General features: G+C 43.5%; 1 protein-coding gene across 8 annotated transcripts in view; it reads right to left on the bottom strand.

Moving 5' to 3' along the window:
- Positions 1 to 6176: 6176 nt before the first annotated feature.
- LOC109877981 (GRAM domain-containing protein 2A) overlaps positions 6177 to 17918 on the bottom strand; it is a 36669-nt gene continuing 24927 nt past the window's right edge. For 3 of the 8 annotated variants that reach the window (XM_031816968.1, XM_031816966.1, XM_031816965.1), the window contains exons 6-12: positions 15151 to 15249; positions 14182 to 14253; positions 13087 to 13146; positions 9174 to 9351; positions 7371 to 7464; positions 7022 to 7126; positions 6178 to 6667 (exon numbers count right to left, since the gene is read on the bottom strand). In XM_031816968.1, the coding sequence (XP_031672828.1) occupies positions 6469 to 6667; positions 7022 to 7126; positions 7371 to 7464; positions 9174 to 9351; positions 13087 to 13146; positions 14182 to 14253; positions 15151 to 15249 (807 nt within the window). In that variant the 3' untranslated portion in view covers positions 6178 to 6468. Of the gene's footprint in view, positions 6779 to 7021; positions 7127 to 7370; positions 7465 to 9173; positions 9352 to 13086; positions 13147 to 14181; positions 14254 to 15150; positions 15250 to 17918 lie in introns of all 8 variants that reach the window. The other 5 variants (XM_031816971.1, XM_031816970.1, XM_031816963.1 and 2 more) reach the window with 4 other exon arrangements.

The following is a 17918-nucleotide window of genomic DNA, read 5'->3' as shown; positions in this document are numbered from 1 at the left end:
GACCATGGTAGTTACATTTCTATGTTGAAGGCTAGGAACATGTGAAGGGCCTAAAGGTGTAGGGGCAGTGCACTTTCAAGTGTGCCAGGTTGCACACAGCCTTTTATGGACACACAGGTGCCAAAGGTGGATTCCAAATGAGTAATCTAACAATTATTTACATGGCCCCAGTTGCTTAGATTTTTTTTCTGTACTAAATCAATAATATGTCAACATAGTGTGACAGTGAGCGGTGACCAAAATAACCATAGATAGGAAGTTGACAATGGCTTATTATTGGCATAAATACCAAGTATTTCTATGGTTGCAGACTTCCAAGATGAAATTGCATTGAATCAAATTAGATGCAACGCGGTAGTAATATTTGCTTGAAATTGCAGTTTGAACGTCTAAAACTTGATATAATGTATGTATAAATAATAATGGACATTTTCAAATAACTCTGCTGAATTTCGAAATCCCGATGTGACCCTTGAGACAAAATTATTGCTCACCATTGGTACAGTATAACCAGTGGTGATTTTAGCATGTCAATCTTGGTGGGGCAAACAAACAAAGTGGGATGCATGCCAGCAAAGCCGCTACACAACACAACACTAAACAATACATTAATTGCACTATAATGGTGACAAACGGTGCCCACAAACTGTTAGGGCCGACATAAAGCTGTCCCAACAGCAGAGTCCCAACAACACCTTACCACTGCAAAACCTGGCATTCAGCAGAGTCTTGTCTGGCAGCGAAACAGTTCATTAATGCAGCCTCATTTACTGCATTTAAAAAATAACATAGCTGATATGGCTGACTTGCTTAAACAAATGTGGTTTCTACTGACAATCGAGATGTACAAATTATGTCATAATGGGACGACAAGCTGATGAAAGGCAATCCGTAATTTCGATTAAGACATTAATGAGCCAGCGACGACAGACGTTGTCCATAGAACTATTTGTTCAGCACTTTAGAAATGTACAGCAACAGAACTCAGAACATGGGCTGTTCTTACAGTATTCTCCCTGTACAAGTCAGAAACATAGGATAACTAAAGGGGGCACATAAACAGACAATAACAGCTCTTACAATGTTCAATGATGACATTTCTCTAAAACAGGTTATAGACTATTTGTGCACCACCAAGTTAGAGTTATTTAACTTGTTAGAGTTATTTTCACCTCTTAATTTCACCTACAACAGTAGACGAAATTAAGAGGTGAAAATAGACCAAATTATTAGGGTGAGGCACATTGAATGTTTGGGTCGTTGCGTTTCAAAAAAGATACAATGTCATATAACACTATTTGACGTGTTAAATAAGCTTTTAATTTGACACGTCAAATAATGCAATTGTATTGTAGAATGTTGTGTGTGCATATTCATTTTCAGAAAGTTTGCTGCTTCAGTGTCTTTAGATATTTTTGTCAGATGTTACTATGGAATACTGAAGTATAATTACAAGCATTTCATAAGTGTCAAAGGCTTTTATTGACAATTACATGAAGTTGATGCCAATATTTGCAGTGTTGACCCTTCTTTTTCAAGACCTCTGCAATCCACCCTGGCATGCTGTCAATTAACTTCTGGGTCACATCCTGACTGATGGCAGCCCATTATTGCATAATCAATGCATGGAGTTTGTCAGAATTTGTGGGTTTTTGTTTGTCCACTCACCTCTTGAAGATTGACCACAAGTTCTCAATGGGATTAAGGTCTGGGGAGTTTCCTGGCCATGGACCCAAAAAATGTATGTTTTGTTCCCCGAGCCACTTAGTTATCACTTTTGCCTTATGGCAAGGTGCTCCATCATGCTGGAAAAGGCATTGTTCATCACCAAACTGTTCCTGGATGGTTGGGAGAAGTTGCTCTCGGAGAATGTGTTGGTACCATTCTTTATTGATGGCTGTGTTCTTAGGCAAAATTGTGAGTGAGCCCACTCCCTTGGCTGAGAAGCAACCCCACACATGAATGGTCTCAGGATGCTTTACTGTTGGCATGACACAGGACTGATGGTAGCGCTCACCTTGTCTTCTCCGGACAAGCTTTTTTCCGGATGCCCCAAACAATCGGAAAGGGGGATTCATCAGAGAAAATTACTTTACCCCAGTCCTCAGCAGTCCAATCCCTGTACCTTTTGCAGTATATCAGTATGTCCCTGATGTTTTTCCTGGAGAGAAGTGGCTTCTTTGCTGCCCTTCTGGACACCAGGCCATCCTCCAAAAGTCTTCGCCTCACTGTGCATGCAGATGCACTCACACCTGCCTGCTGCCATTCCTGAGCAAGCTTTGGACTGGTGGTGCCCCGATCCCGCAGCTGAATCAACTTTAGGAGACGGTCCTGGCGCTTGCTGAACTTTCTTGGGCGCCATGAAGCCTTCTTCACAACAATTGAACCGCTCTCCTTGAAGTTCTTGATGATCCGATAAATGGTTGATTTAGGTGCAATCTTACTGGCAGCAATATCCTTGCCTGTGAAGCCCTTTTGTGCAAAGCAATGATGACAGCACGTGTTTCCTTCCAGGTAACCATGGTTGACAGAGGAAGAACAATGATTCCAAGCACCACCCTCCTTTTGAAGCTTCCAGTCTGTTATTCGAACTCAATCAGCATGACAGAGTGATCTCCAGCCTTGTCAACACTCACACCTGTGTTAACGAGAGAATCACTGACATGATGTCAGCTGTTCCTTTTGTGGCAGGGCTGAAATGCAGTGGAACTGTTTTGGGGGGATTAAGTTCATTTGCATGGCAAAGAGGGACTTTGCAATTAATTGCAATTCATCTGATCACTCTTCATAACATTCTGGAGTATATGCAAATTGCCATCATAAAACTAACTTTGTGAAAATTAATATTTGTGTCATTCTCAAAACTTTTGGCCACGACTGTAGAGTTAAGGAAATATATACGAAATAATAAACTAATTAAAAAAAATTACACAATAAAATAACAATAATGATGCTACTACATACAGGGGGTACAGGTACTGAGTCAATGTGCGGGGGTACAGGTTAGTCGAGGTCATTTGTACATGTACACTACCTTTCAAAGGTTTGGGGTCACTTAGAAATGTTCTTGTTTTTGAAAAAATAAATAAATAATTGTCCATTAAAATAACATCAAAAGTTCCTCTGTCCAGTGTTTGTGTTCTTTGCTCATCTTAATCTTTTCTTTTTATTGGCCAGTCTGAGATATGGCTTTTTCTTTGCAACTCTGCCTAGAAGGCCAGCATCACGGAGTCGTCTCTTCACTGTTGACATTGAGACTGGTGTTTTGCGGGTACTATTTAATGAAGCTGCCAGTTGAGGACTTGTGAGGTGTCTGTTTCTCAAACTATTTACTTGTCCTCTTGCTCAGTTGTGCACTGGGGCCTCCCACTCCTCTTTCTATTCTGGTTAGGGCCAGTTTGCGCTGTTCTGTGAAGGGAGTAGTACACAGCGTTGTACGAGATCTTCAGTTTCTTGCTAATTTCTCACATGGAATAGCCTTCATTTATTAGAACAAGAATAGACTGACGAGTTTCAGAAGAAAGGTCTTTGTTTCTGGACATTTTAAGCCTGTAATCGAACCCACAAATGCTGATGCTCCAGATTCTCAACGAGTCTAAAGAAGTCCAGGATTTTTGCTTCTTTAATCAGAACAACAATTTTCAACTGTGCTAACATAATTGCAAAAGGGTTTTCTAATGATCAAATAGCCTTTTAAATTTATAAACTTGGATTAGCTAACACAACATGCCATTGGAACACAGGAGTGATGGTTACTGATAATGGGCCTCTGTACGCCTACGTAGATATTCCATTAAAAACGAATCTGCCGTTTCCAGCTACAATAGTCATTTACAACATTAACAATGTCTACACTGTATTTCTGATCAGTGTTATGTTAATGGCCCAAAAATGGTCTTTTCTTTCAAAAACAAGGACGTTTCTAAGTGACCCCACACCTTTGAACGGAAGTGTAGGTAACGGTAAAGTGACTATGCACAGATAATAGCAACGACCTGGGGAAAATGACAGGGGAGATGAATGAGCCAATTGGAAGCTGGAGATGATTAGGTGTCCATGATGGTATGAAGGTCAGATTGGGAATTTAGCCAGGACACTGGGGTTAACACCCATATTCTTACAATATGGGCTGTGGAATCTTTAGTGACCAGAGTCAGGAAACCGGTTTAACATCCCATCCGAAAGACTGCACCGTACACAGGGCAATGTCCCCAATCACTGCCCTGAGGTATTGGGACATTTTTTTAGACCAGAGAAAAGAGAACCTGCTACTGGCCCTCCAACACCACTTCCAGCAGCATCTGTTCTCCCATCCAGGGACCAACCAGGACCAACCCTGTTTAGCTTCAGAGGCAAGCCAGCAGTGGGATGCAGGGTGGTAATGCTGCTGGCCCCTAAAAGAGGTGGACATATAAAGTACCTCTTGGTACATGCGTCGGTGAAGACAGGTGACACCATCTCAAGATCAAATGGCTGTTTATTAGTAACCTTCACAGTTATGTTGTACAGTGTTAGTCTTGTAATGGGTTGTTCAGTGGTGTACAGGGTTCATCTGTTCTCAGAGTCTACAGGGACAGTTTGTTCTTTCACCATTAACTGAAGATCAGTGACCACTATTACATAGCTGCAGATGTGTTTAGACCCAAAACCCACCAGATAAGACATACTAATGGTTATAGTAGTAAAGTATACCCTACATACTGGAGTTCTGTTTCCTCAACAATATTACTGTAATAGTCAATGTGGGGTGTTTGTTCCTAATGCATCTGTTCAGACATTCTGAGTAAAAGGACTATAAATCTTTGGCTAGTTTTCTTCCCGACTGAAATGCAGATTTAACTTTAAAGTTTAGTGTAATAAAGAAAACATACTCTTCTTATTTTCACTTCAGTCAATGTCTTCATTGTTTACTCATTCAGACGACTGTGTCCAGTATTTAGATAGGAGACTGATCACTCACTGTGACACATTGTGTCTGGCTAAAGGTAGCTTACAATACAAAGCTGACAACTGGCATTTATACAAATTAAAACAAAAGACAAGATGTTATACCAAACAATATTTTTTGGACATGAAAGAGTACCATCCTACCCATTTTGGTAAACATATACCTGTGGTGTCATGATAACACAAACAGAGTTAAAGGACAATATTTCAACATTTAAAAAGTGAGTCTAGGCTGGATACTTTGCATAATTGTATTGCACTGTTTACCAGGAATAACATGCCTGTTAGAATGGCAACATAGTTAGACTTCATTGATGATGATGAACATTTGAAATAGTAGACTGATCCTCATAAGTTCATTTAAAAAAAAAAAATCTGTAAAGCCAACGATATTGGCTTCTTCCACTGTCAGTGTGTTAATGCATCCAAATCCTTTCCTTGAAAGTAACACACACACACACTTTTCTCTGAAGTCCTGTAGTTCATTCCTGGTTAAGTTGACAGGAGGGAAAAAACACAGTTGACTCTAATGTTGGTGAACATGTCCAGAAATCTTCAATAAAAAACCATTCAGACCAATCCCTCCACCAATCAGAGTCCTTCCCAGTCCTGACTCCCAACCATTTCCACCAATCCCGGGCTTTTCAGTCCATCCACAATTGGTTTGAGTGTAGTTTTCTGGCTCTTCAATTGGCCTGCCCATTGTCTTTCACCTGCCATTGTCTTTGACCTACAACAAAATGGTGGAGTTGGGGGTTGCCCTCTTCTAGTCTACAGTGAAGTAAAATCCTGAAAAATAAATAGTCTGTTTGCATAGTCTGGAGGTGGTCACAGAGAGGAATGTGTCCGTAAAGGGAGACGGTCAAGTGGTATTGGATCACAGTGCAGAGCAGCACTTACCTAGGAGGAAGAGACCAGACAATAGAATTGTCAGTAAAATAGCTTTCCCTCCAAAAATGTGACATTTGAATAACAGTTATGAACAGGATTTTCTGAGGGTGGAATCCTAATTTAATAAANAATTAAAACAAAAGACAAGATGTTATACCAAATTATTTTTCAGACATGAAAGAGTACCATCCTACCCATTTTGGTAAACATAACCTGGGTGTCATGATACCACAAACAGAGTTAAAGGACAATATTTCAACATTTTAAAAGTGAGTCTAGGCTGGATACTTTGCATAATGTATTGCACTGTTTACAGGAATAAGCTGTTAGAATGGCAACATAGTTAGACTTCATTGATGATGATGAACATTTGAAATAGTAGACTGATCCTCATAAGTTCATTTAAAAAAAAAATCTGTAAAGCCAACGATATTGGCTTCTTCCACTGTCAGTGTGTTAATGCATCCAAATCCTTTCCTTGAAAGTAACACACACACACACTTTTCTCTGAAGTCCTGTAGTTCATTCCTGGTTAAGTTGACAGGAGGGAAAAAACACAGTTGACTCTAATGTTGGTGAACATGTCCAGAAATCTTCAATAAAAACCATTCAGACCAATCCCTCCACCAATCAGAGTCCTTCCCAGTCCTGACTCCCAACCATTTCCACCAATCCCGGGCTTTTCAGTCCATCCACAATTGGTTTGAGTGTAGTTTTCTGGCTCTTCAATTGGCCTGCCCATTGTCTTTCACCTGCCATTGTCTTTGACCTACAACAAAATGGTGGAGTTGGGGGTTTGCCCTCTTCTAGTCTACAGTGAAGTAAAATCCTGAAAAATAAATAGTCTGTTTGCATAGTCTGGAGGTGGTCACAGAGAGGAATGTGTCCGTAAAGGGAGACGGTCAAGTGGTATTGGATCACAGTGCAGAGCAGCACTTACCTAGGAGGAAGAGACCAGACAATAGAATTGTCAGTAAAATAGCTTTCCCTCCAAAAATGTGACATTTGAATAACAGTTATGAACAGGATTTTCTGAGGGTGGAATCCTAATTTAATAAACTTAACAGTTTATCATTATTATTATTACTATTATTATTAGCAGTAGTATGAAACAGAATGACAAAACAGTTAAATCAAAAGTTACACACACACTTGGCTAAAGTTAAGTCTGGCCCCATCTCACCTCTCTCGGGGGGGGCGTGTTGGGTTGTTGAGGAAGGACAGCTGGTGCTCCAGGCTGCAGACACGGAAGGCCAGGTAACAGGAAGACAGGATGAGGAGGATGATTCTGAAGTAATGGACAATAAGGTTTATTGGATGTACCAAGTGTGTGTTTACACTAGGTGGAGGTATAACTGGATTTTTTTATGTGATCATATCCATTTTATAATATTAAATTAGGCCTTGTTCAGATTTGATTTCACAGATAAAAATCGGGCAAAAAAATGTTGAGCATAATGCTGCCAATGAATGTATATTTATTCAACAACACAAGGTGTTCGAAGCCAGTTGTGGGGCATGGAAATAGTTACAGTATGATGAAGAACTTGAGAAGCTGATATTCCATCGGGCCCAGCTCTGGAACAGGCTCTGTTAGTAGGATCTTCTCTGTCTCTAAGCCCCGGTCTACAACACACGCACACACACACATTAATATAGCCATCTAATAGACTACATAGTAGATAGTGTATTGTTGCTTACAGATGCCATCAATATATTGTGGTAAGTTGCAGGTGCCACATTCTGCTCCATTACACCTCATTGTAAAGTGCAAGGAAGCTAATATATATTTGACCACATCTGGCTGTGCAAAAGTATTGTATGTATGCAAGTGGGTCAAAGTGTTTATTACACTCAGGTTTTCCAACTCTTATGCAACCCCAGACAGTTACGTCATAGTAACCACATAGTAAACACATCTTAAACAGTCCACTAGAGGAGAGGTAGAGGCAGACTGTCCTATATCAGGGATCATCAACTACATTTAGCCGCGGGACCATTTCTTCTTCAGCGGATGGTCAGGGGGCTGGAACATAATGACTAATCATTTGTAGACTGCAAATTGACCCCAAGAAGACCAAACAGATATAATATTAGACTAAAATATAATCATTTCAAACCTTGCTTAAATTAGTTTATATAATAAATCTCTATAATGCGTGGGAATACATTGGAACAGATGTCCCAAATTAAAATCACTTGGAGGTGATTTATGTCATAGTAAAGCCTGCATACAGACGTCACAATTATGAGACAATAGTAGTGTTATGTAGTGTATACATAACTGGGCAGTTTATCCAAGTCTCTTTCAGATCATCTAAATGTAGCCAGCAGTAGGGTACAGTAGTAGGGTACAGCAGTAGGGTACAGCAGTAGGGTACAGTAGTAGGGTACAGCAGTAGGGTACAGTTTGTAGGGTACAGCAGTAGGGTACAGCAGTAGGGTACAGTTTGTAGGGCACAGTTTGTAGGGTACAGTTTGTAAGGTACAGTAGTAGGGTTCAGTAGGGCACAGTGTATGGGTTCAGTAGGGCACAGTAGTAGGGTTTAGTAGGGCACAGTAGTAGGGTACAGTTTGTAGGGTACAGCAGTAGGGCACCGTTTGTAGGGTACAGCAGTAGGGTACAGTTTGTAAGGTACAGTAGTAGGGTACAGTTTGTAAGGTACAGTAGTAGGGTACAATAGGGCACAGTAGTAGGGTACAGTAGTAGGGTTCAGTAGGGCACAGTAGTAGGGTTCAGTAGGGCACAGTAGTAGGGTTCAATAGGGCACAGTAGTAGGATACAGTAGTAGGGTACAGTTGTAGGTTACAGTAGCAGGACACAGTAGTTGGGCAGAACAAGTCCCCACATGCTAAAATCTCCATTTGGTGTTTAATCCTGTACTGAATCAGAGGGTTGTGCCCATCCAAACACATCCCTTCCCAGTTCCCCTCCTACACATAATCAGGGATTTGAACATTCCGCAAACATGTGATGGCTCAGCCCCCACCAGCTAACATCAATGGATAACTCCGGCCAGCAGTGGACAAAGCTGAACACCTCCAATCTCTTAATGCACCAGAAAAAACGCAGCGCTCACCTCATGTGGCATAGCCTCAATAGACATGGCTATTATGATATTATGCAATTCATGAGAAATGCTGTGTTCGACATTGTATCTGTCAGTTTGTCATCCTTTGTGAAATTAAATACACGAAAAAGAGGTTGTCCCTAGCCTGGTCCCAGATCTGCTTTTGTCGTCTTACCAAACCCCTACGGTCATTCTCATGCCAAACAAGAGTTGGCTATAATACAGCATAAACCAATGTTGGTCCAGGTTGTCCTCCCTTCTCACCTTCCAGAGGCTGGTCTGGCTGGAAGGAGGAGTCCACCGCAGTCAGACTACCGGTGGAGCTACCCAGGAGGTCAGGGAGGGACGAGGACACGGACACCACAGAGGGTTTTCTCCTCCACTTCAGCACCGGAGGATACTCATCCGCCCCCGGGAACTCATCCACCACCGGGAACTCATCCTGGAGGTATAGAAAGGAAAGGAGGATACCTAGTCAGTTGTCCAACTGAATCCACTCAACTGAAATGTGTCCTCCACATTTAATCCAACCCCTCTGAATCAGAGATGTGCGAGGCATTATTGATCTGAATGGACCAAATCTTCAGGAAAGAAAGTGTTCCACTCTCTCAATGCTATACAGTTTATCTACAGTAACAGTCAAAAGTTTGGACACACCTGGTCATTCAAGGTTTTTTATTTTATTTATTTATTTTTATTATTTTCTACATTTTAGAATAATAGTGAAGACATCAAAACTATCAAATGCACATGTAGCAACAAAATAAAATGCTTTAAAAAAATCCAAATATATTTTAGATTCGTCAAAGTAGTCACCCTTTGCCTTAATGGCAGCTTTGCATTCTCTCAACCAGCTTCATGAGGTAGTCACCTGGAATGCTTTTCCAACAGTCTTGAGGGAGTTCCCACATATGCTAAGCACTTGTTGGCTGCTTTTCCTTCAATCTGCGGTCCAACTCATCCCAAACCATCTCAATTGTGTTGAAGTCGGGTGATTGTAGAGGCGAGGTCATCTGATGCAGCACTCCATCGCTCTTTTTCTTGGTCAAATAGCTCTTGTTCAGCCTGGAGGTGTGTCAGGATATTGTCCTGTTGAAAAACAAATGACATTCCCCCTAAGCGCAAACCAGATGGGATGGCGTATCATTGCAGAATGCTGTGATAACCAGCATGGCTAAGTGTGCTTTGAATTCTAAATAACTCACCAGTGTCACCAGCAAAGCACCATCACACCTCCGTTCACCGGCGTCTCACAAAGACACGGCGGTTGGAACCAAAAATCGCAAATTTGGACTCATCAGACCAAATGACAGATTTCCACCGGTCTAATGTCAATTGCTCATGTTTCTTGGCCCAAGCAAGTCTCTTCTTCTTATTGGTGTCCTTTAGTAGTGGTTTCTTTGCAGCAATTTGACCATGAAGGCCTGATTGACACAGTCACCTCTGAACAGCTGATGTTGAGATGCGTCTGCTACTTGAACTCTGTGAGGTGCAATCTGAGGTGCAGTTAATTGCTGATTTCTGAGGCTGGTAATTAATGAACTTATCCTCTGCAGCAGAGGTAACTCTGGGTCTTCCTTTCCTGTGGCGGTCCTCATGAGAGCCAGTTTCATCATAGCGCTTGATGGTTTTTGCGACTGCACTTGAAGAAACATTCAAAGTTCTTGAAATTTTCCAGATTGACTGACCTTCATGTCTTAAAGTAATGATGGACTGTCTTCCTCTCTGATTATTTGAGATGTTCTTGCCAGAATATGGACTTGATCTTCTGTATACCACCCCTACCTTCTCACAACTCAACTGATTGGCTCATCAGTTGAGTCAACGCATTAAGAAGGAAAGAAATTCCACAAATGAACTTTTAGCAAGGCACACCTGTTATTTGAAATACATTCCAGGTGACTACCTCATGAAGCTGGGTGAGAGAATGCCAAAAGTGTGCAAAGCTGTCATCAAGGCATAGGGTGGCTACTTTGAAGAATCTCAAATATAAAACATATTTTTCATTTATTTAACACTTTTTTGGTTACTACATGATTCCATGTGTTATTTCATAGTTTGATGTCTTTACTATTATTCTACAATGTAGAAAATAGTAAAAATAAAGAAAAACCCTTGAATGAGTAGGCGTTCTAAAGCTTTTGACTAGTACTGAACATACCTATATCCATCCATCCATAATCAACCTATGACATATGAATTAGACATTATTAATACCCATTACACCCATTACATTCAGATGTTACGAAGGTCAACTGTCATACAAGATGGCTGCATCGTGTGGGCCCACTCAGGAGAATAGTCATTGAGACAGAGTAAGAGTCAGATGACAATGGACCAAATATTGATTACTTCCATTTTTTCCCAGGAAGTCATTGATAAGGTCATTGTTGAAGGTCACAGAGGGGCATGGCCATGGCAGACTTGGGTCAGCCTACTCTTACATATCTAGAGACAAGGTTACATACGGATATTGATTCATAACAAATACAGTACATACACTTTAGAAAAACATTCATTATTTATTATGATTATGATGAATCCTTTTTAGACTATAATAGGGTAGCAGTAGGGCACAGCAGTAGGACAGCGGGTGGAACACAGCAGTAGGACAGCGGGTGGAACACAGCAGTAGGACAGCAGGTGGAACACAGCAGTAGGACACACACACATCCTTTCTGTTTTGGTTTTGGTTATTTTCAATGTAACAGCTGCATTCGAATGACTGCAATTACAGACTCAGATTGTAGATGGTACAGCTTTATAGCTTGTAAGTAAGCTTGATATACAGACCAGACATTTCCTTGTTAACCACAACAGACTTCTTATCTTAACCACAGGCTAATAGATGTTATTTCAGTAGAGAATCAATTTGACACAAAGCCCAGCACTGCTAATGGTTCTGTGTTTAGTGGAGGAGCAGCAACACAAGGAAAAACAGAATGTCTTATAGCTTATGAGACAGACGTTACCCCAAACATGTCTTATAGCTTATGAGACAGACGTTACCCCAAACATGTCTTATAGGTTATGACACAGACGTTACACCAAACATGTCTTATAGCTTATGAGACAGACGTTACCCCAAACATGTCTTATAGGTTATGACACAGATGTTACACCAAACATGTCATAGGTTATGACACAGGCGTTACCTCAAACATGTCTTATAGGTTATGACACAGACCTTACCCCAAATATGTCTTATAGGTTATGACACAGACCTTACCCCAAATATGTCTTATAGGTTATGACACAGGCGTTACCTCAAACATGTCTTATAGGTTATGACACAGGCATTACCCCAAACATGTCTTATAGCTTATGACACAGGCATTACCCCAAACATGTCTTATAGGTTATGACACAGACGTTACCCCAATAATGGAGATTCTGAAAATATCGTTATCTTTTGAAATACTGTAGTTCCTGCGTTATTCATCACAAGCCATTAACTAAGACGTTAAACTAAGACGTTAACTAAGACCTTAACTAAGACATTAAATAATACATTGACTAAATCCAGAAATCAAGCAGATCAGGGATGGGCAACTTTGATGTGGGTGGGGGCCACATAAAATCTGAATTCCTCATGAAGGGACGCAGTTGCTCCCCGTTGACATAATACATAACATTGTTAGACAATTACAGCTGAAGGATAGAACTACATACAATGATATAATGCATAGCATTAATAGACAGGTACATCTACATCTAAAATAACAATACACACTTTCATATTATTATGCCTTAGCAATTCATGCAACATGTACTCATAATAACATCTATACTGCAGTCATCCATTTTGTTACAGATGCTTACTGTTACAATTGGAAATCCTGATCCTAATCTCGCAGAACCAGTTGTTCTGTAAACATTAGCGAGATTCTTACAACATTAGGAACCACCCGTGTCCTTGGTTCTCCCATTTGACGTCAGTACTATTCAAAATAATAATGTTGTACATTATGGTTGGTCAATATTCTAACCAATAAGAGACAGGGATCAGTCTGGAGTTGACCAATATTCTAACCAATAAGAGACAATGATCAGTCTGGAGTTGGTCAATGCTCTAACCAATAAGAGACATGGATCAGTCTGGAGTTGGTCAATATTCTAACCAATAAGAGACATGGATCAGTCTGGAGTGAGGGGCCAGAGTTCTAAGCTCACTTACCAGAGATAAGGTATGGGGAACCTCCATGTAGTGTTTCAAGCTCAGACTCTTCCCATTGACCTGGAGAGGGAACGATGAGATATGGGAAATATTCAGTACACTATTTTACAGTCTGTACACTTTTAAGGCTTATAGACCTGATGATGTGGGAGTGAGCTGGTTCAGTGGTAGATGTGTGTGTGTGTGTGTGTGTGTGTGTGTGTGTGTGTGTGTGTGTGTGTGTGTGTGTGTGTGTGTGTGTGAGTGTGTGTGTGTTCTCTGACCTGGATGTGTGTGTGGGTGAGTGTGTGTGTGTGTGTGTGTGTGTGTGTGTGTGTGTGTGTGTGAGTGTGTGTGTGTGTGTGAGTGTGTGTGTGTTCTCTGACCTGGATGTGTGTGTGTGTAGTGGTAGCCAGTGTGTGTGGTTGTGTGTGTGTGGATGAGTGTGTGTGTTCTCTGACCTGGATGTGTGTGTGTGTAGTGGTAGCCAGTGTGTGTGGTTGTGTGTGGGTGAGTGTGTGTGTGCGTGTGTGGATGAGTGTGTAAGTTCTCTGACCTGGATGTGTGTGTGTTTGTGAGTGTGTGTGTGTGTGTGTTCTCTGACCTCGATGTTTGTGTGTGTAGTGGTAGCCAGTGTGTGTGGTTGTGTGTGTGTGTGTGTGGGTGAGTGTGTGTGTTCTCTGACCTCGATGTTTGTGTGTGTAGTGGTAGCCAGTGTGTGTAGTTGTGTGTGTGGGTGAGTGTGTGTGTGTGTGTTCTCTGACCTGGATGTGTGTGTGTGTAGTGGTAGCCAGTGTGTGTGGTTGTGTGTGTGGGTGAGTGAGTGTGTGTGTTCTCTGACCTGGATGTGTGTGTAGTGGTAGCCAGTGTGTGTGGTTGTGTGTGTGTGGATGAGTGTGTGTGTTCTCTGACCTGGATGTGTGTGTGTGGTTGTGTGTGTGTGTGGGTGAGTGCGTGTGTGTGTTCTCTGACCTGAAGGTGTGTGTGTGGGTGAGTGTGTTCTCTGACCTGAAGGTGTGTGTGTGGGTGAGTGTGTTCTCTGACCTGAAGGTGTGTGTGTGGGTGAGTGTGTTCTCTGACCTGAAGGTGTGTGTGTGGGTGAGTGTGTTCTCTGACCTGAAGGTGTGTGCAGATCCTCCGGAGCACATCATACACACTGTCCCTGGACAGCAGAGACACAAAGACATACTGCAGGACAGACGGACAGGGGGAGAGAGAGGGAGAGCGAGGGAGAGAGCAAGGGAGAGAAAGAGCATTAGCCAATTCAAATGTGAATGAAAGCATACACACTCACGTACGCTCACACTCATGCATGCACACATGTAAACACGTATTAAGCATTTCATCATGTACTCATAAAACCCGATGTCAGGAACATTTATAAGATCCATTAGGACATCAACTCATTACCAGGAATGCAATTTTCTCTAAATAGATATTGTGAACAGTAACTCAATCTACCACGGATTATATTTGACAGATGAAGGCTTAATCTAGTACACTGACAGAGGATATTTCAATAGTGATACTCCATTCCTCTTACATGGTGGCTGTACTGTACCTCTACTGAAAACACCACTCTTTCATAATTCATTTTCAATGAGAGAGTAGGAATCCTTAAATCACTTACCAGACAATAGACAGTCATAAAATATCAGAAATCAAAGATTTGTATTTATTATGGATCCCCATTTGCTGCTACTCTTCCTGGGTTCCAGCAAAATTAAGGCAGTTATACAATTATAAAACATTACAATACATATACAACAGATTCCACAACACATTAAGATTACAGAGTAATAAGAAACCTGCTCCAATGTAAAGGAGCAGGCAGGTGAACCATTCTATCTCCCACACACTGGAAAGGGAACCAAGAAGGGACACTACCAAAATAGACTGTGACCTTGACACCCTTTCAGTGTTACCGAACCATGCGCTGACTTGCACTAGCTTAGCATGTTTGCATGAGGTGTTGTTTATTTTCCATCTACCTGTGCTTGGTGGAAAGAACGTGGTGCAGCACTAATGCCAGTTAGTCATGTTTCCATTCACTGTGCCCAGAGGTGCTAAGAGGCTAACGCTCACCTTCTGACTGGTATCTGTGGTGATGGCTAGGCCGTTGGGCACCAGACCTGCTGTTTTGTGCTTCTTTACCAGCCTCACAGAGACCACGGGGATAGCAACCTATGATGGGGGAAAGAGGTGGGAAAAAAGAGGACACAATATTATACCTTGTAGAGAGGGGGTATAACTGTACCAGACACAGGGGACATACTTGATCAGACACGGGGGGACATACTGGACCAGACACAGGGGACATACTGTACCAGAGAGGGGGTCTAACTGTACCAGACACAGGGGGCATGCTGGACCAGACACGGGGGGACTTACTGTACCAGCCACAGGGGGGCATACTGTACCAGCCACAGGGGGGCATGCTGGACCAGACACGGGGGGGACATACTGTACCAGACACGGGGGGACTAACTGTACCAGACACGGGGGACATACTGGACCAGACACGGGGGACTAACTGGAGCAGACACAGGGGACTAACTGGAGCAGACACAGGGGAGCATGCTGGACCAGACACGGGGGGACTTATTGTACCAGACACGGGGGGACTAACTGTACCAGACACGGGGGGACTAACTGGACCAGACACGGGGGGACTAACTGGACCAGACACGGGGGGACTAACTGGACCAGACACGGGGGAGACTTACTGGACCAGCCACAGGGGGGCATGCTGGACCAGACACGGGGGGACTTACTGTACCAGCCACAGGGGGGCATGCTGGACCAGACACGGGGCGACATACTGTACCAGACACGGGGGACTAACTGGAGCAGACACGGGGGACTAACTGGAGCAGACACAGGGGAGCATGCTGGACCAGACACGGGGGGACTTACTGTACCAGACACAGGGGGGCATGCTGGACGAGACACGGGGGGGCTTACTGTACCAGACACGGGGGGACTAACTGGACCAGACACAGGGGGGGACTTACTGGACCAGACACGGGGGGGCATACTGTACCAGACATGGGGGGGCATACTGTACCAGACACGGGGGACTAACTGGACCAGACACGGGGGACTAACTGGACCAGACACGGGGGACTAACTGGACCAGACACGGGGGACATACTGGACCAGACACGGGGGACATACTGGACCAGACACGGGGGACATACTGGACCAGACACGGGGGGACATACTGGACCAGACACGGGGGACTAACTGGACCAGACACGGGGGACTAACTGGACCAGACACGGGGGACTAACTGGAGAGGCAGGTTCGGGACAAAATGGTTTTAAAGTTAAACAGAAGGAGACACGGATGGGGGAATGCCAGAGAGAAAGAGGGAGAGAGAGAGAGAGCGGGGTTGGATTACAGTTGGTTGGAGGAGAGAAGGGGCAGAATAAAGGAGGGGAAAGCCCCTGATGCTGGAGAGAAGGGGCAGAATAAAGTAGGGTAAAGCCCCTGATGCTGGAGAGAAGTGGCAGAATAAAGGAGGGGAAAGCCCCTGATGCTGGAGAGAAGGGGCAGAATAAAGGAGGGGAGAGCCCCTGATGCTGGAGAGAAGGGGCAGAATAAAGGAGGGGAAAGCCCCTGATGCTGGAGAGAAGGGGCAGAATAAGGAGGATATGTGTCTAGTTGCAGATAGAATGCTGGGAATGCACTCTGACTAACCAGCTTATTGCAGAGGCCAGAGGCAGGAGAGACAGGTGCCAGGTCTTAATTTGATCACTCTTTTGTTGCTGAGAATTTTCCTGCACTACAGATGAGCTTCATGATTGACATAAATTCCCTGAAAACCTGCACACACACGGAGCTGTTAGTCAGGCAGCTGACGGAGAGGCAGCCGATGGGCTTGATTTGCTCATGGAGAATCAAATCAAAGTGTGTGTGTGTGTGCGTGCGTGTGCATGCGTAAGCACACACACACACACACACTTTGATTTGATTCTCCATGAGCAAATCAAGCCCATCGGCTGCCTCTCCGTCAGCTGCCTGACTAACAGCTCCGTCGGCTGCCTGACTAACAGCTCCATCAGCTGCCTGACTAACAGCTCTATCAGCTGCCTGAATAACAGCTCTATCAGCTGCCTGACTAACAGCTCTATCAGCTGCCTGACTAACAGCTCTATCAGCTGCCTGACTAACAGCTCTATCAGCTGCCTGAATAACAGCTCTATCAGCTGCCTGGCTAACAGCTCTATCAGCTGCCTGACTAACAGCTCTATCAGCTGCCTGACTAACAGCTCTATCAGCTGCCTGACTAACAGCTCTATCAGCTGCCTGACTAACAGCTCTATCAGCTGCCTGGCTAACAGCTCTATCAGCTGCCTGACTAACATCTCTATCAGCTGCCTGACTAACAGCTCTATCAGCTGCCTGAATAACAGCTCTATCAGCTGCCTGAATAACAGCTCTATCAGCTGCCTGAATAACAGCTCCGTCGGCTGCCTGGCTAACAGCTCCATCAGCTGCCTGACTAACAGCTCTATCAGCTGCCTGACTAACAGCTCTATCAGCTGCCTGACTAACAGCTCCGTCGGCTGCCTGACTAACAGCTCTATCAGCTGCCTGACTAACAGCTCTATCAGCTGCCTGACTAACAGCTCTATCAGCTGCCTGACTAACAGCTCTATCAGCTGCCTGACTAACAGCTCTATCAGCTGCCTGACTAACAGCTCTATCAGCTGCCTGACTAACAGCTCTATCAGCTGCCTGACTAACAGCTCTATCAGCTGCCTGACTAACAGCTCTATCAGCTGCCTGACTAACAGCTCCGTCGGCTGCCTGGCTAACAGCTCCATCAGTTGCCTGACTAACAGCTC

This window comes from Oncorhynchus kisutch, unplaced genomic scaffold (genome assembly GCF_002021735.2).
Source record: "Oncorhynchus kisutch isolate 150728-3 unplaced genomic scaffold, Okis_V2 scaffold906, whole genome shotgun sequence".
NCBI classification, from domain to species: domain Eukaryota; kingdom Metazoa; phylum Chordata; class Actinopteri; order Salmoniformes; family Salmonidae; genus Oncorhynchus; species Oncorhynchus kisutch.
Note: the sequence above shows the minus strand (reverse complement) of the source record. Positions and strands in the feature narration are given on the sequence as shown.